Source organism: Mustela nivalis (assembly GCF_964662115.1).
Source record: "Mustela nivalis genome assembly, chromosome: 8".
NCBI lineage: Eukaryota > Metazoa > Chordata > Mammalia > Carnivora > Mustelidae > Mustela > Mustela nivalis.
In genome coordinates, this window is record NC_139027.1 from 19,086,376 (window position 1) to 19,106,406 (window position 20,031).

The 20,031-nt window shown below is 40.8% G+C and overlaps 1 protein-coding gene across 12 annotated transcripts in view; it reads right to left on the minus strand.

Annotated features, from left to right (window-relative positions):
- Positions 1-20,031, minus strand: part of DTNB (dystrobrevin beta) — a 236,288-nt gene that overhangs the window by 144,912 nt on the left and 71,345 nt on the right. For all 12 annotated transcript variants that reach the window (XM_082745106.1, XM_082745101.1, XM_082745109.1 and 9 more), the window contains 2 exons: positions 7,737-7,842; positions 5,464-5,630 (listed from right to left, as the gene is read on the minus strand). In XM_082745106.1, the coding sequence (XP_082601232.1) occupies positions 5,464-5,630; positions 7,737-7,842 (273 nt within the window). The remainder of the gene's footprint in view (positions 1-5,463; positions 5,631-7,736; positions 7,843-20,031) is intronic.

A 20,031-nucleotide genomic window follows, 5' to 3' on the forward strand; every position in this document is an offset into this window, starting at 1 on the left:
CCTCTTGCTTCTCTCCTCCATCTCTGCTCACCTGGTGGGACCATCCAGTGTCATGGCTTTAAATAGCCACCACTTGCCAAGGACCCTCAAGCTGACATTTCTAGCTCAGACTTCCTTCCTGATGTCGGCCCATGTGCCGTGGCCTGTTCAACATCTCCATACGGATATCCAGTAAGCACCTTAAATTCTGAACTGAATGTCCAAAGTGAACTCTGTGTCCTCATATGGACGCATGTTCTACCCACAGCTGCCTCTCCTCAGCTGATGACCATTCCGTCTTTCTAGTTGTTTAGGACAGAATCTTAGCTCCTGTCCCCTCACAAGCCACATCCAACCCGTGAGGCCGACTGGCAAGGGACATCCTTGTTCCACCCCTGTCACCACCTCAACTGCCACCAGCGACCGCATCTGGTTTTGGTGACTGCAATCCTCTCTCCTGAAGTGGTGTCTCTGCTTCCCTCGTTTCCTGCCACTCCACTCTTTACATGTGATCCAGACCCATCATTTCAAAAGATAAATCAAGCCACACCATCTCTTCTTCAAGACCCAGTAAAGACTCCGCATTTCGCTAGAGTAAAGGCCAACATCCTTACAATGGGCAGCATGGCCCTTCCGAGCGATCCGACCTCCTCTCCAGCAGTCCTCCTCCTGTTCACTCCACGCTGCGCACACAGGCTTCTTTGCTGTTCCCTGAACTCAGAAGCACACTCCTGTTCTCAGGCCTCATGCTGAAAATGCCTCCTCCTCCCCAGATGTCTGCTAGGAGACACTGAAAACGCTGCTCAAATCTTACTTTCCCAACACAGCCTCCATGACCCCATGACCCCACACTCTGGATTCTGCTTTCTGATTTCTTGCTCATGTGAGTCCAGTGTAAATCGGCCGAGGGGCTCTGATCCATCTACCAGCCCCCTTTCATCGAAGGACTTCTGCTTCTACCAGTTTCTTTGGAGATCCTTCCATGTGACCAGTGTCTATTGGGAGTGAGAAGGGTAAAGAGAGGATGAGAGGACACACCTGTTTAAAACAGCCTTGACCTAGAAGTAACACAGGTCACTTGCCAATACGGTTCTGTATTTGGTGAGACCTAGTCATAGGGCTCCACCTGGGGGCAAGGAGGATGGGCTGTATCACCTACATGCAGGTCTAGGAAGAGAAGGAACACACGGATATTGGTAGGTAATTCTAATCACAAAATACATTTTTCCTTCCTCTTCCTACACATAAAACACACTCAGGCCTCTCCCAAGAGAAAACCTGAGGTCCTGTTCAGTCAGTGCATCTAAAGACAAGTCCAGGGCCTCTAGGTACATCACAGTCCTCTTTAACAAGATCATGTGTAGCTCCTTACGATATAAACTAGGAACAGATTATCTGCACCCAGCATCCCCATTCCCCTACACGATAAAGGGACATGAGCAGGAGGTTCTTCCTTATCCAATGTACTCCTCGGCAAAGTGGGCTCTGGCATGCCCTCGGCAGGGGCTGTATCACCTTCACAACCCACCTCTTCTCAGAGCAAGCTCTGGGTCCTTAAAAAGTTGTTTAACAGCTCCAATAGTCAAGGACTTGTTAAGCTCAGGCTCATGGTTCCTTTGCCAACATACAATTCCCTCAAAAACTTAGTAGGCCTTTGATCTATTTGTTTGCAGTCAGTTCCATGTGCCAGTAACCACACACGAAGTCCTTTCATAGACCTAATTCTCAAGCCTGATTTATGTCTTTGCCTCCATTCCTCTTGCTTTGAACTAACAGAGGCCACCTGGAGGCCATATGAAACAACAGGTCAGCAGTTCCCAACTTTGGCTGCATAAAAGAATCACTTGGGGGAACTTTTAAAAACTGCCTTATCTAGGTTTCATGTACCTTTGACCCATTAAATCGGAAGCTATGTAGGTGAGAGCAAGGGGATTCTGATGAACTGCCAAGAACAAGAACTCGTGCCCTAATCTGATCTTCGCCCTGGGACTAACTCCCCTTTCTTTGACTGAGAAAGTTCTCTAGGCCTTTATTGCTCAAAGCCTTTCTCAACTCTTACCTACTGCTCTCTCTGGGGTCTATAAGCAATCTGTTTTTCCTGTCACTGCTCCAACTGTCAGAACTTTCTCTAGTCCCTTTCATTTTTTGCTTGAAAACTTGCTAATTCTTTCCTAAGCTCATCTCTTCCTTGTCATATTTAACCAAAAACAGTCAACACACACACTCCAATCCTTTCCAACCTTTGACCTGGAGCTCAGGTGGCATGAAGGGCGCCTTCTAAGTTACCATGGATGACAAATATACCCATTTGGTCACCCCTGCATGGGTTTCTGTCCTTCCCAACTCCAATATTAGTGTCCTCATCAGGGCTTTTGGCTGCTAAGCCAATGACACAGATTTCAAGGTTTTGCTTTAACAGAACTCTACTTCCAGTACCAACTACTATAACAAAAACTAAACCCTCAGTAGCTTAACACAAAGCTTCTCTCTTGCTCCCACCAAAGTCAAGCAGGTTGGCAGCACACTCTTCTCCACCCATCATTCAAGGACCTGATTTCCTTTCATTTGTGGTTTTACCCTCCTCTGGGTCCTAATGAAATTCTCTCCACTAAGCTGGCAGAGAGAACAGAAGAGGCACTCAGCTATCAACAGTCTTATTCTGGGAAGACACATATCACTCTGATCACATTCCACTAATAAATGCTATTTATATGGTCCTTCTCACATACAAGGAGGCTGAGAAATGTGGTCTAGATGTATGCCCAGCAAAAACAGGAAAACAGCAATGCCCGTGAGCCGTAATGGCCTTTTATACCCCTTAAAATTTAAGCCCCACAAGGGCAGGAATCTGTCTGGTTTGCTCATAGATGTATCCTAAATGCCTGTAACAGCGCCTGACACACACAGTAGGAGCTCAATATCTTTTGAATGAATAATGAATGCATAGAATGAATCACATATGATACTATATAGCATTTTTTTTCTAAGATAAAGTCAAATGAATGCCTTGATGACTAAAAGGATAAATGAATTGTACTGCATAGTTCCTAAGGTAAAACATTAAACAGAAAGTTTTGGAAAAAATTAAAGTAAAATCCCAAGCACCAATAGGACACCTATCAAATCTATAAATTCTTATACAAACTTGTTAATTGCACATTAAATTTATCTCTTATGAGATAAATTATAAATTTTATATATATATATATATATATATATATATATATATATAAATTATAAACACAATGGACAATCTTCAAAGAAATTACTATTAAAGTGATCACACCTATTTTGTTAGTGGAAACTTCTTTACCCACATCAATCCCAAAATTCACTCACATCTTCCTCAAAGAACAAGGGCACTACACATATAGTTCTAACCTTGGAAACAAGTTGCACTCACACACACACACACACACACACACACTGCTAAAAAAACCTAACCAATATGCAACAGTCATACGTAATGCATATACTCTTTAAAATTCAGAACCGATACCAGCTTCATTCCTATCGTACTTGATTTTTCTTGAAATCTTCAGTCACTATAACAAAAATGAATGAAATTTTAAAAACAACAAAGTTGAAATAAAAATAACAACAAATGGGGACATGGCTTACTTTACAAGAGTGTTGTGAGGATCAAGCAGAAGTAGAAGAATTAATTCACTTGTGATTTCTGTACTTTCATTGATGTATGTTTTTTTAACTCAATGTCAAAATTCAAGAGCATATGAAATGCTGGTTTTTAAATGATAAGGCAATATTCAGCCACTTATCTTTTTTAAAAAAAGTAAAATCCCCTTTTCTAAAAGGGCTACAAATTAAATAAATGAGCAAGTTCTATCTATGATGAAAAAGAAGTTCTCCACTCTATTCCCCTAACATCTAGCATGAGAACTGTCAGAAGAAACATGCCAATGAATCCAATCATTATAATGGTAACAGAGCAAAGAGCTATCTCAGTGATGAGAATTAGACTCTAAACAAAAAAACAGTGAGAAAAACACTAATAAATCAATTAAGTGGGACACCTGTACTTTAAGAAAGGGAAAAATAACAACTTGAATTATTTCTATTCAGTGAAATCTCTATTAGAGATTATCTTTATTCAGTGGAAGAAGAACCTACTACATTGTAATTTTTTTCCATTGCTTGTTTAAAAATTTTAAGTAATCACTCCTCAACCAAAAAAATACTGGAATTTCCAACACAACAAAACCCAGGAGAGGATGTTCAGTTTAACGAAATTTTATGGTTAAGTGTCACTGAGAACCTGATTAAAAAAAAAATTTCTCTAACGTGTCAGAGATGTAAGAAGTAAAGCGTACACATGGGTTGAAATTTGTTGTGTGTGTGTGTGTGTTTTTTAAACCAATCCTTAATATGAGCTTACTTGGCTTTTTTCTTGATTAAGTTTTAAGAAGGCTAACTAGAAGAAAAAAGAAAGAAAAAAAAAAACAACCCTGATAACTGAAGCTAACACTTAAAGTCCAGTAGGATGACCCAAGGTAAGAACCTAAATCCTAAATTATACCTGTGACCCTATATATTGTTCTATCCTTTAGCAAACCAACCAACAAACCAACCAATTAATAAAAACTAGAGGGAAAAGTTTTTAAAATGAGTTTTTGGAAATAAATGAATGACTTTTTAAAAATTCTGAAAATAAATTGAGAAAGGAGAAAAAAAATGATTGATGCTAAGCTTGTCAGGTGATTTCTAAACACCAGAGGAAAATCACACATCCTCCACCCAAATATTGTTATTTACAGGACTGCTTTTGAAAGTAAGGACACCAGGGCGCCTGGGTGCTCAGTGGGTTAAGCACCTGCCTTCGGCTCAGATCATGATCCCAGGGTCCTGGGACTCAGCCCTGCGTCGGTCTCCCTGCTCGACTGGAAGCCTGCTTCTCCCTCTCCCGCTCCCCTGCTTGTGTTCTCTCTCTCCCTGGGTCTCTCTCCATCAAATAAATAAAATCTAGGAAGGAAGGAAGGACAGACACCAATGTGGCAACTGTAAGATACAACATTTCCCCCACTTCAGAGAGATAAAAATTTAACTCCTTCAGTTCACACAGTCTTCTCTGCAACATTTAAAACCTAGAGACGTGTAGGAAATATGCTTGAGAAAAAGAACTTAAAATCTTAAGAAAAGCTCAGAGAGTAAGCTTGGAGGGGATACCGCTTGCACAATTTTAAAATAAGAAGACCCTTCTCACTTACTTTTCCATTTCAAATTGTAATGGTATCTCCATCTCCTGGGACTTTAAAAATTCTCCTTTTAAAATCAAGTGGTGAAAACAAACAAACAAACAAACAAAGCCAGGTGACGCAGCACAACGTATCTGCGTTCAGAATCGTGAGCAGAAGGCTGGGCTACCCTGCAGCCTCCCTTGGCGAGGCCTCCAGCCGGAGGCAGCGGGCACTGTCACCACAGAGGCTGGGCAAGGTCGGAGGACACAGACAGACACAGAGCAATTACCCAAGACGAGTGCTCCTTCATCTGGTGTTGGTTGCTGTGAGGGCCGCTGGCATGGCCACGCCAGAAGCAGTTCTGGCAGAGCTGGTAGTTGTGGCACTGCTGGCATCGGTACCGGAAGCCCATCATGCTCTCGCAGCGGCAATAGGAGCACTCCACGGGGTGGAAGACTGCAGAAGGCGGAGAGGGGGACAGGAGACAGAAAGAAGCCATTTTCATTTGGATAAAGAAGGTCCAGACGGGAGAAAACCAAACCTCAGAGAAACAAGCAAAGGTGAAAACAATATTAGAACCGAAAACCCCTAAATTGTCTCCCAGTTAAAGAACCAGCCATTTACTAGAATAAAAGGGGAAGATGATAGATGAGAACAGGTTTTCAAGTTAGAATGTTACATTCCAATCCACCTGAGAAAATAACCGATTTCTTTTTTTAAAATGAAACTTGTGTTTACTAGAATGATAAATGTATGATAAGGATCGTAGAGGATAAATACATATGGAAAGAAGAAAAAGAAGCCTTCTCAGTCTAAAATTTATTTTCCAGGGGCGCCTAGGTGGCTCAGTCGGTTAAGCATCTGCCTTCTGCTCAGGCTATGATCTTGGGGCCTTGGGATCAAGCCCTGGGCAGGGGGTCGTCTCTACTCAGCAGGGAGCCTGCCTCTCCCTCTCTCGCTGCCCCTGCTCATGGGCTCTCTCTTTCACTCACTCTCTCTCTAATAAATAAATAAAATCTTTAAAAAGAAATCTGTGCTCCAAATTAAAACTATACAATCTAGGGGCACCTGGGTGGCTTAGTTGTTAGGTGTCTGCCTTCAGCCCCGTCATAACCCCAGGGCCCTGGGATCGAGCCCCACATCACGCTCCCTGCTCAGAGGGAAGCCTGCTTCTCTCTCTCCCACTCCCCCTGCTTGTGTTCCCTTTCTCACTGTCTCTCTCTCTCTCTGTCAAATAAATAAATAAAATCTTTAAAAAAAATTTTTTTTAGCTGTTTTAGTCAAGAGATTCTACACCTTTAAGAAAGTAATCCTGAATCTAAGGTTCCTGTGAACTAAAGCCACAGTGGCGCAAAAGGCTGAGAGGTTTAAAAACAAAAGGTACAGATGAGAGAGGGAGAAGACAGAGTATGGATCTGCATTTCATCCTTACAAAGGGAAAAAGGGAGCTCTACCTTTTCATGCTTCTCAGATTTACTGGTTCTTTTTGGCAGAATAAGAAACAGCCACCCTGGGGTGCCTGGGTGGCTCAGTGGGTTAAAGCCTTTGCCTTTGGCTCAGGTCATGATCCCAGGGTCCTGGGATCGAGCCCCACATTGGGCTCTCTGCTCAGCAGGGAGCCTGCTTCCTCCTCTCTCTCTGCCTGCCTCTCCCCATACTTGTGATCTCTGTCAAATAAATAAATAAAATCTTAAAAGAAAAAAAAGGAAAGAAAGAAACTATAGCCCTTCCTTTAACAAACTCACACAACCTAAACAAGGAGATAAACTGATAACAACAGAAGAAAAAATTAAGTTACTGGAGGTAAAAGTACCATTTCAATTCTAACCAAGACAAACATTTAAGTCAAATTCCTCAAAAAGGTACCAAGAGTAATTCAAGATAAAATAGTAAAGGCAGAAACTGAAGATGTGTGAAGTACCAAATTCTATCACAGTTATTTTCCTTTAAACTGTTCCAAAATCATTAGTGTTAGTGCTTGATACTGCATACATCTAATTTTTTTATAACAGTATAAATTAAAGGTAAAAAGGGAAGTCAGGTCTAAATCAGATGGGTTCAAGTGATGCTTAGTGGGGAAAAACCCAGAATTTGAACCACAAAGTTTTATGACCTAATATTACTATTTCTTGGTATCCTAAGTAATAAACCCCCTTCCCCTACTTTTCCTTGAGAAATAAATATTCCTCCTTTGAAGGGCACCTGGGTGGATCAGCAGGTTAATCCTCTGCCTTTTGGCTCAGGTCATGATATCAGGGTCCTGGGATTGAGTCCCACATCAGGCTCCCTGCTCAGCGGAGAATCTGTTTCTCCTTCACCCTCTCCCCTTCCCCCACTGCTTGAGCTCTCTTGCTCTCTCTCGCTCATACTCTCTGTCTCAAATAAATAAATATAGTTTTTTAAAAATCCCTCTTTTAAAAGCAAAAATCACAAATCCAAAGGACACAGTGACAGCAAATATCAATTTTAATTTTCAGTGGTAATAGCTAAGGACATTACAAATACCATCAGTTCCTGTATTTCCCATAGCACAAGAGACTGAATGATCCAAGTTCTGCTTACCATTCTCAACATGGGCGAGCCTGTGCATGAGAGGTAGCCAGACAAGGCACTGGGGAGGAGGATCGGCCATCATTGTGTCTAAAAACATATTTAGCATTATCTTCTTCTGTGAAGAGAAGAAAAACAAACATACCTTATATTCTTCAAGTATCTCTGAATTCCAAAATTAAGTTAATCTAGAATTCACTCAACCAAGTTGTAAAGAATTCCAGGTGAGGGACGCCTGGGTGGCTCAGTTGGTTAAGCAGCTGCCTTCGGCTCAGGTCATGATCCCAGCGTCCTGGGATCGAGTCCCACATCGGGCTCCTTGCTCAGCAGGGAGCCTGCTTCTCCCTCTGCCTCTGCCTGCCATTCTGTCTGCCTGTGCTCGCTCTCCCCCCCCCCCTCTCTGATGGATCAATAAAATCTTAAAAAAAAAAAAAAAGATTCCATGTGAAATTCTACAGGAAAATACAGTAGTATTTTTCATTACGATAAAACTGAAACACACTATACATTACTATTGTATTCAAATGCACTTCTGCATACATTATTTTGAGTCTTTTATTTATTTATTTATTTATTTATTTGACACAGAGAGAGATCACAAGTAGGCAGAGAGGCAGGCAGAGAGAGAGGGGGGAAGCAGGCTCCCCGCTGAGCAGAGAGCCCCAGGCGGGGCTCGATCCCAGGATCCTGAGATCATGACCTGAGCCGAAGGCAGAGGCTTAACCCACTGAGCCACCTAGGCGCCCCCATTATTTTGAGTCTGAAAACCACTGTTTAAGGTAAATAGTTTAGGTATCACTGTCCCCATCACAGATGAGAAAATAAAGGAAAAGAGCATTTTAAATGACTTCTGAAGGTCCTGGTGCACCTGAGTGGCTCAGCTGGTTGAACGTCTGACTCCTCATTTCAGTTCAGGTCATGATCTCGGGGCTGTGGAACTGAGTTTCACATTAAGCTCCGCACTCAGCGGGGAGTCTGCTTGGGATTCTCTCTCCGCCTCTCCCTCTGCCCCTTTCCTGCTTGTATTCTGTTTCTCTTTCTCTCTCAAATAAATAAATAAATCTTGGAGGGGGGCAATAAATAACCTGGAAGGTCCTACCTAAATCAGACACAAAGCAAGGACTGGAACTCAGCTGTCCTTCAAATTACTATTTCTGTTACCGATGGGGAGACAGACATCCCACACCCCATTATAAAACATCAGCAAGAGCAGGAACTACTCCATTTGTTGTTTACTGTGTTTCCAGCATTTCGTAACAGTGTCAGGCACACGACAGGCCCTTGATAAGTAATCACTGAAAAAATACTAACGTGGGGAGCAAACACTGTTAAACATCACTTAACAACTTTCTCATTTGCAGAAAGAAAACTAAAGTGCAGAGTAGTGAAATAATTTGATCCAGTCACAAAGACAATTACAAGGATGAAAATAGAGTCTGAACACCCAACGTCCAGCACTACCCCATTATACCAGCTCCCCAGCTAGACTACATTTTTGTGTTCTGTCTTTATTTCTCTTTTAAACAAATACCTACAAAGCTTCCACTGTTTGTGAAACACCGACATAATTACATCCCAAGGGACATTAAAAATCCGAAAACAGTCTAGAAAAAATAGTCATGTGATGTAGATAGAAGAGATTCTCAAGAATTGTCAAACTGATGAATTCTCTTTTTATTTCCTCTAACCCACAAAACACCTTTGCAGCTCCGAAAGGAAAGGAAAAAGGAGGGAAAGGGAGCACTTTACAACTACATGTGAGAGTTCTGTCATTGCACCTCGGCCACCTCGGCCCCCACTTCAAACTTGATTCCAAAAGAAGGGCAGAGACAAAAGGGAAGACATGGGAGAGTAGGAAATGCAGGACCAATAAGTGCGTAGGACTTTTCCAAGTCCTGGTCCCACCATTCCAAGGCAGGGGGTAGGGACTGAGGACTAGGGGCAAGTGGACACCAAAAGGCACCCAGAATTTCATCTTAGTCTCTCCCAAAAAGTGTGTTCTCGGTTCCACCACTTCTCTTGAGGTGATAATAGGATATACAAAATGAGGTGCTTCCCCATAAAACTTTAAACTACTTTATATGGGGGGGGGGGGAGAAAAGATAAAATTGGTTAGAGCTGACTGAAAGATTTCACCAGCATATGACAAGATAAGTGATTTTTACCACGAATCTATTCACCATGAACAGAGCAAAGAGGGAAGGCACTTTGGTGATAAGTCAGGAGAGTGGCTGCCCCCAGCATCTGCCATGCTGCTACTTCTCCAACGATGGTTCCCATCATACAGACGGACTACAGACTGACTTTTGTGTATCTTTCTGGCAACTATATGACTTTTGACTCCACTGTATTTAAGGAGATCATTCTTATTAATGAAAATCTTTAAAAAAAAAAAGAAATTGGTAAATAGGGAACAGAAAAGGGAAGATAAAGTAGACAGCAGAGCAAGAAAGAGGCTTTTGCAATAAAACCTTGAAAGAGATGAAGAAATATGAAGGAAAGCCTCTGATCGAGGACAGAGATTGGAGCCCAACGCTGAACGGGGGAGGGAAGGGGCAAGCACGAGGGCTGACTGAGGGTCATAACAGTAGGAAGTTACCATCCGAAGGCCCTTTACAGAAAGCCATGCTCTGGCAGTGAGGTTTGAAAAATACCTACTCAAGAAGGCTAAATAAAGTTTTCCGGAGTATTTTCCATCTCTGGCATCCAAGTCACTGATGTTTCTGAGACCTCAGTGGAACCTCAGAGGAACAGGTGAGCAACATTTAAAATAAAACCAGAAAGTCACCGAACATTTAAATGGAGGGACAGATATGGAAAATGCCTCTAATTATGGCGATGCAGACAACTGCAACAAAGCAAAACTAACAAAAAGTGTCTACATAGAATTACTGAGAAAGAAGATGCTACGAAGTCTTTTAGCTTGCAAGAGATAGGAACCAAAACTAAATGTATGTTTAAATTAATATTTCTATATATTTTATATCTAATACTAAAAATTGCATTTCTACAAGTCTACCTGCAATCCTCATGCAACTTTTCTTCTTAAAAAGCTTTGATTCGCCTAAATTATACTTTCTTTTTTAATCTTCAAGATCAAAAGGAACAATTACATCTGATATGTCAGAAACCCTTGATAAAAACACTCAGGGTCAGTTTACAGAAGTTGTCCCAAGGTCATTTTGTAATTTGAAGTCCTCCAAAAGCATGAGGAATGAAACAAGAAGAACTGTGTCCCACAACTCTGTCTTCCATAAACCATGTAATTTGGGGGAAATCATTTGACATTCTGGTTTCAGTTTTCTTACCTCTGAAAGGGTAGAGCAGTGGTTCTCAAGGGGTGGTCAAAAGCTGCCCTGTGGGTCCCTAAAACATTTTCAAGGAGTCCATGAGGCGAGAACAGTTTTCATAAAAATTCTCAGACATTATTTGTCCTTTTCATTCTTAATCTCTCATACAGTGGGGTGCGTCAGAAGCAAGATGGCATTTCCACAATCATCCGAAAAAACTACTAAAGCATTCCTCCCTTTGTAAGGCCAGATTTCTTTCTATACTTTAACCAAAACAACATATCACAATGGAATCAATGGAGAGGCAGGTAGGAGAACCCAGCTGTCTTCAATGGAGCCAAATATTAAAGCAATTTGCAAAAATGTAAAACCATGGCACACTTGCTAAATATTTTTGTTTTGGAATATATAGTGACTTTCCATAAAAATATATTATTTAACATGTAATGAGTTTATCATTTTTTTTTTTCCACGTAGGCTCCACACAGCGTGGAGTCCAACACAGGGCTTAAACTCACAACCCTAAGATCGAGACCTGAGCTGAGGTCAAGAGTTGGATGCCCAACCAACTGAGCCCCCAAGCATCCTATCATTATTTTTAAATGACAATATATATCTTTAATTTCTCAAATTTAATTTCTAGTATGGAAATACCAATAGGTATAACCCACATAAGCAAAAGCTCTCTAGGGTCCTCAATAATTTTTATTGCAAAGAGGCTCTGAGACCAAAAAGTTTGAGAATAGCTGAAATAGAATTCCCAGCTCAAAAAGTCCATGATTCGGTAAATAACTGCGCGGAAGAAAGGTTGACTCTCTTTTCCTCCTTTTTTGTTTCATTTTGGTTTTTCTTCTTGAGTTGAACACATTCTAGGAATTTCTCCTTATTTTTGCAGCACAATATTTGTAATAAAATTGCAAAAAAATGCACATTCCCACAATTCTCGTCTTGCTATATTTCTATCCAAATGTATATATGCTTCTATGTAATTACATACATAAGGCAGGCAAAAATATATGTTTCTTCACTTAGCTTTTCATTAAATATTGTTTTGCTACAAAGGTCTTCATTTCTAATCATTTTAACAGCAGCCTGGTCCACTGGGCAGACACACTGTGATTTATCTCTGCCTTCCTCTATAAAACACTGAGGCTGTTTTTATCCTTATGTGTACTCATCTCTTCTCTTGGAAGTAAGCATTTCTTTTTGTCACCTATTTCCCAGCCCTTTGTTATTCTAAGCCCCAATACTGACACTTACTACCTACCCCAGAGCCATTCTCACCTCCCCCCCTCCACCCATGACTACATTTTCCCTGTTTTAAAGGGAGACAGGGACCATCTCTTAAAAATGAGAAATCCAGTATCACTAAAGTAACATGAGAAAACAATTAGTTTGGCATTGGATCATCATAGGTACAACTCGTTATTTCCATTAAAACCTCTCATTTCAGGGTGCCTGGGTGGCTCAGGGCTGGGATCATCTCAGGGTCCAAGGTCCTAGGATTGGGCTCTCTCGGCTCAGCAGGGAGCCTGCTTCTCCCTCTCTCTGCCTGCCTCTCTGCTGACTTGTGATCTCTCGCTTTCTATGTCAAATAAATAAATAAAATCTTAAAAAAAAATCAACTCTCATTTCCTTATGGACGACAGGTTAAGTATTACCCATTGCCTTAACTTACTTGATAATCAATTAAACCACGTATGACACATAGCTAATAAACTTGAAAACATTTTTTAAATCTTCCCAATGAAAAATATTTTTATACAAGCTTCTGTGCAGAGTTAGATATACCCTGTCCCGGGGCACCTGGTTGGCTCAGTTTGGTTGAGAAACTGCCTTCGGCTTAGGTCATGATCCTGGAGTACTAGGATCAAGTCCCACATCGGGCTCCCAGCTGCACAGGGAGGTGCTTCTCCTCTCTAATGCTCTCTTTCATTGTCTCGCTTCTCAAATAAATAAATAAATAAATATCTCATCCAACCAGGACAAACATACATTAACTGGTTATAGGACCAGTGCTATGGGTTAACCTTTTGATTACTATTAGACACGGAGTTTGTCCATATCACAAATTTACTTCCAAAATTAAAGAACTCTGTAGAGACACAACAATATAATGTTGCTATCCTATTATTTATTAGAAATATTGTTATATAATGTAGCTAAAACATGGGGGAACTCCAGAACTCCTGAAATACTTGATTTTCCTCATTGCAAGGACTGTTTCATTTGAGAAAATCATGGAATAAAAATGTCAATGAAAACAACAAGGTTGCAGGTACATCCATGAGGTTTAAGCTTTGAATCAGAATTCAAGTCAAAGACACTTTCTCATGCCAACATTTAATTTAAATCATTTAAACCAACAAATTTCTAGTAAGCATCGATCATTTTCCAGACATTGTTAGTCACGGGGATATAAAGCCGAAGATCAAGGAGCATCGCCTCAGGGCATAAGTGAGCTAGATATGACATGCCATGGGAATGCAGAAGAGGAACAATTAATCCTCCATTGAAAGATTCAGAGCATCAAATACAAGCATAAAATACAAGGGCCTCTGTTGAAGAAAGAGAAGGTCAAGTTCACACACGTGCAAGAAAAGACAACCCAGCATAACCACTGCCGGTCAACTGCAACTGTAAGATCCCCTTGGCCACATGAAGTATCTCTATATCAGGGATGATAAGGTGTGAAAGAAGCTCTTCAAATCAATGCAACGTGGTAATAACCCAACTAGATCATCATGGTAATGAGGGCCTGCTGACGGAGACAGTAAAATCTGCCTAATTAGAATTCCTATGAAATACACATATACATGTGTCAGGCAGTTCTTCCTAAACTATTCAATGTCCAGGAAAACAAGGTCAGAACATCCAGAAAGTGTCCCACTTCAAAGATAGAGTGGGAATTAAAGTCATTTTGGCGGAGGGCGGAAGATGATAATGCTAGTCAAAGAGTCAGACATCTCCAGGCATGAGAAATACTGTTGCTATTCTGAAAAATCCACCGGCAAGAATGTAATCGCGTCACTACCCTTTCCCACCTCCCTCTGAATCAAGGAGAGCCCTGCAACACTGAGTGAAAAATTGTCTCTACTTCATCATCTCCCTCTTTCCCCTACTGTACTTATTCAGTCTTCCATAAAGACAGACATCAAATTTAAAATGCTCTGCAGGGAGGCACCTGGATGGCTCAGTGGGTTGAGCCTCTGCCTTCGGCTCAAGTCATGATCTCAGGATCCTGGGATCAAGCCCTGCATCAGGCTCTCTGCTCAGCAGGGAGCCTGCTTCCCCCTCTTTCTCTGCCTGCCTCTCTGCCTACTTGTAATCTGTCAAATAAATAAATAAAATCTTTTTTAAAAGAATAAATAAAAGAATAAAATAAAATCCTCCACAGGGTGAGGGGTGCCTGGGTGGCTCAGTCAGTTAAGCCTCTGACTCTTGATTTTACTTAGGTCATGATCTCAGGGTCAGTGAGATCAAGCCCTACGGCGGATTCCATGCTGGGTATGGAGCTTGCTTAAGATCTCTCTCTCCCTCTCCCTCTGTCCCAACTCACCTTTTTAAAAAAATCATACATTTAAAAAAAAATTTAAAAATAAATAAAATCCTTGGGACGCCTGGGTGGCTCGGTTGGTTAAGCAGCTGCCTTCAGCTCAGGTCATGATCCCAGCATCCTGGGATCGAGTCCCACATCGGGCTCCTTGTTCAGCAGGGAGCCTGCTTCTCCCTCTGCCTCTGCCTGCCATTCTGTCTGCCTGTGCTCGCTCTCTACCCCCCCTCTGATAAATAAATTTTAAAAAAAATCTTTGGGGCGCCTGGGTGGCTCAGTGGGTTGAAGCCTCTGCCTTCAGCTCAGGTCATGATCCCAGGGTCCTGGGATCGAGCCCCACATTGGGCTCTCTGCTCTGCAGGGAGCCTGCTTCCTCCTCTCTCTCTCTCTCTCTCTCTCTCTCTGTGCCTGCCTCTCTGCCTACTTGTGATCTCTGTCTGTCAAATAAATAAATAAAATCTTTAAAAATAAATAAATAAATAAATAAAATCCTCTCAAGACAGACTGAACACTTCAAACTAAAGTCAATACAAACCTACAAAATACATAATACAACAAATAGCAATCATCTTTTTTTTTTATAGCCATCATCTTTTTAAGGAGAAACAAAATTTATCCCTAAACTCTGAAGTTTAGAAAAACTGGGGAGAAATTTTAAATATTGCTATTTGCTGCTTGTTTTTAATAACTTTAAGTCTCTAAAGTCAGTTTTAGTTTATAACCACAGAAGAATCAAGAGCTCAGTCCGTTAGGCACCCACTCAGTTTCGGGTCACGTCATGATCTCAGGGTCATGGGATCAAGCCCTCCATCGGGCCCCACTCTCACAGCAGAGTCTGCTTGAGATTCTCTCCCTCTCCCTCCCCCACTGCTTCTCCCCCAACCTCACGAGCTCTCTATCTCAAATAAATAAATAAAATATTTAACAATAAATAAATAACCACTAAAGAATCAATATATTTGGTCTACTCACCAAAATATTAGACTTGAGGTACTATGTTAATACTGTGCTTTATTCAGACAATGATCACGATCACAAATTTACAACTAGAATTAATTTTTCTATTAAATCTTTTAAATTTACTAAAGTAGAAAGAATAGTATAATATGCTTATCACCCAGCTTCAACAATTCTCAACATATGACTGATTTTTTTTTAAGATTTTATTTATTTGTCAAAGAGAATAAGGGGGAGTGGCAGGCAGAGGGAAAGGGAAGCAGCTCACCGCTAAGCAAGAAGCCTGATGTGAGACTCGATCCCAGGATCCTGGGATCATGACCTGAGCCAAAGGCAGACACTTAACCCACTGAGCCACTCAGGTACCCCTTATGACTAATTTTAATTCATACTTTCACCTTTCCTTCAGCCTGGATTAATTTGAAGCAAATCCCAGACATATTATTTCTTTTTCTTTTTTAACATTTTATTTATTTATTTGACAGGGAGAGAGACACAGTGAGAGACAGAACACAAGCAGGGGGAGTGGGAAGGCGAGAAGCAGGCTCCCTGCCCAGCAGGAACCCTGATGCGGGGTTCGATCCCAGGACACTGGGATTATGACCTGAGCTGAAGGCAGACGCCTAACAACTGAGCCACCCAGCGCCCCTGAACACATTATTTCTTGAATTAACTTTACTTCAGTGGTTTATTATGGACACCTCAGATGCTTCTGAGGCTGATAAAAGCATCCTTGTAAATCTTTTTGTCACATAAGTTTTGTTTTTCATGTGGGAAAAACTTAAGAGTAGAATTGCCAGATCATGAGTAGGTATCTGTTGAGGACTGTAGGAAACCAACACCAGAGCCTCTTCTAAAGTGGTTTGTATGAGAGTTCTAGTTGATGTGTTCTGCTGAATTAACTTATAAATGCTTTTAACTTTGTTGTGTTTTTAAAAGTATGTAATCCAACATCTCTTATTATAGGTTAGTTTGCAAAACTGTTTTCTAAAAAAGAATTAAGGCTATATTAAAATAAACAAATATGTAATTTTCTTCATATCATTAAAAAAAATTCGAGTATTTCTCCTTTAATGCAATGCATACATTACTGAAAAACTGCACATACTGCAAAACCGTGGATTTAAAAATAATAAGGTACATGAGAAAAACAGGGTTGGCACAAACCTAAACACAAGCACCCTTGTGAGCAGAGGACTAACACTACTACCAGCACAATTAAATCTTCACGGGCATTAACAAAAGTCACTATCAGATGATACCTTTCAGTCTTAAATCCTGAAATACTTTTTTCCTTCCTCATGATAAGGGCATACAACTTTCAAGACAGATTAGTTGTATCACAAGCCCCACATCAAGCCCCACATGGGGCTCCTTGCTCAGCAGGGAGCCTGCTTCTCCACCTCCTTGTTCCTCCCTCTGCTTGCGCTTCCTCTTTCTGTGTCAAATAAATAAAATCTTTAAAAAAAAAAAAAAAACTAAACTAAATACTGGATCTAGGAGATAGCTCCCTGACAGTCAATTTTTGCAGCACAGGTGTGTGAGACAGGAGAGGATGTCTTGACCTCTCTAGCTCTGAACCCACAGTTTCACCCCATAACACTGCAGAAAAGGAAGCAGCTCATGAACCCTCCAAACCAGCCACTTCTTTCACTAAAGAAAGGTACGCCTGCAAGAGCGCCACTTCTTTCTTAAAAGAGTCCTACATTCTCTTTAATTTTGATCACTTCTTTGCTCAGCCCAGAACGTCAAAATGCTAGGGAACTGCCTGTGAACCAACAGTGCAATTTCCACCTCCCACTGACACTGTTCTCTCTCCGTTGGAGGGTGTGAGAGTTCCTCTGCATTTAAAAAGTACATACATAGTAAAACAAACCATATGGGAAAAGACCATTTCAAAAAGAAACCCAAAAATCATTGGATTTAACTCTTGCTGCATGGAACTTTGTTCAAAGTCTCTCCCTTTTTTTTTTTTTTTTTTTTTTTGGTCATTCTAGCAGTAAGTACTTTTTCTTCTAAGGCTTTTTTTTTTTTTTTTGGTCATCTCTCCAAACCAAGGAAGACTTAAGTTCCCTCTAGACTAAAATAAGCTTCTCTGACTTTTCCAAATTTGGCACATAACAAAACACAGAATGGGGGGCACCTGGGTGGCTCAGTAGGGTAAGCGTCTGCCTTGAGCTCAGGTCATGATCTCAGGGTCCTGGGATTGAGCCCCACATCAGGCTCCCTGCTCAGCGGGAAGTCTCCCTCTCCCTCTCCCACTGCCTCTCCCTCTGCCCCACCACCCAACTCATGCCCTCTCTCTCTCAAATGAATAAATGAAATCTTGAAAAAAACACAAAGACTGAGTTTTTTCCTAAGAATCTGAAGCAAATAAGAAGCAAGAGTCAAGGGTGCCTGGGTGGCTCAGTGGGTTAAGCATCTGCCTTCAACTCAGGTTACGATCTCAGGGTCCTGGGATCAAGCCCCACATCAGGCTCTCTGCTCAGTGGGGAGCCTGCTTCCCCCTCTCTCTCGTCTACCTCTCTGCCTACTTGTGATCTCTATCTGTCAAATAAGTAAATAAAATCTTAAAAAAAAAAAAAAGAGGCAAGAGTCAGCTCTTGAGTTCAAAGGCTTCACAATAAAGGCATAAGGAAATCTGGAGTATTCTAGAAAGCATTCTTAGGATTAACAGTTGGAAATTCTTGTATTCTTCGACATTTCAAACTTCTGCTCCAATACTGAAGTCTCCTCATAGCTCCCACATTGCAAATAGAGCTAAGGTGACTTTGGGTTGGCACCCCACATGACTGTCACCCACTAGTCACAGCTCCTTCCTCATGGACACATCTTTGTATAAATTGCCTTCCCTATTCCGACATTCAGTAGTAGCATTCCGGAACTTGATCAAGTTTAGCCTAACCTTCAGGAAGCATCTTGTGCGAAAAGCCACACGTACCTCATGTACAAGATTACCCCAGAGTATTGCGGGGCAACCATTTGACATCAGGGCACTACAAACGCAGCAGCAGTGAGATGATGCTAAATGAAAACCGGTTGCTGTTTCTTTATCATACCCACCCTCACTCACCTTGCTTCCAGGCATTTTCATACCTCAATGAATGGACAGCCTCCCATTATTTAAAAATGCATAAGAGACTCTTAATCTCACAAAACAAACTGTGGGTTGCTGGGAGATGAGGGGGCAGGGATAAGGTGGTTGGGTCATGGACACTGGGGAGGGTTTGGGCTATGGTGAGTGCTGTGAAGTATGTCAGCCTGATGATAAGCAGACCTGTACCCCTGGGTCAAATAACACATTATATGTTAATAAATATAATAATTTTTTAAAAAATTTTTAATGCATATCAGTGTGGGGGAAGGGGAGTGCTAACTATATTAGAATAAATTGAGGCACACAGCTATTTTTAATATGCTAAAAGTTGATACTGTCATTTACAAAAAGGGAAAAATAATGTATGGTGACAAATTTCCACAAAAACAATCAGCCCAAGTGCATACAAATTTGGAAAGAATATCTCCTCAGAACGTGGTAAAAATAACTCACTAGTATTATGAGTACCACTTTTGGTGCTACAGCTAATGAGTAATCTCTAAACAAGCTATAAAATACTGTTTGAAAGTCTGAATTCAGACTTTCAGTTAAGAATCCTTAACTTCAAATGTAAAAAAAAGTATGTGTGTGTTTGGTTTTGGCTCTTGTGAATCAAAGTATCACAGTCAGGAGGATCTAGTTTACAATGTGCTTTCAGTTCTCAAACCTTTAGATTTGTTCTTTTTATATGTTAACTTCTTATTTTTAAATAAATTTAGACCTGCAGAAAGATGGGAAGATTATCCAAAAAATTCCCGCTTACCCAGATTCCTCAAATGTTAACACCGCAGAAGGGTTGTCCCTTTGCCCTTAAATACCTCAGATCACATTTTTTAAAAACAAGGACATTCTCTTACATAATTTAATATAAATATCAAAATCAGTAAATTAACATTTAATGACAAAATACTAAAAATTTATTCAGATTTTTTTCAAATGTCCCAATAATGTCCTTTATGACAAAATGAAAATTCTGGATCATAAACTGCATTGACATTTTCTCTCCTTAGACTCCTGGGACATAGAATGGTTCCTTTTTTTTTTTTTGGTCTTTCATGACATTGACATTTTTTAAGTGTGCAGGTCAGTTATTTTGTAGAAATCCCTTCATTTGGGTTTGTCAGATGTTTCCTCAAATTGAGACTCAGGACAGATGTTAATTAAATTTGTTGTGGATAACTGTTTTGTAATACATACAAATATCAAATCATTACATCGCACACCTTAAACTTTTACAATGTTATATATCAATTACATCTCAATAAAACTGTAAAAAATAAAATTAAACATAAAAAATTGGGAAAAACAAGAAAAGGAAGATGAGACTTGGCTTGTGCTTTTCTGGCCCACAGCAGTGACACTGGGTACTTCTCAGTGCATCCAATCGGGGGGCAGGGATATCAGTCTGTT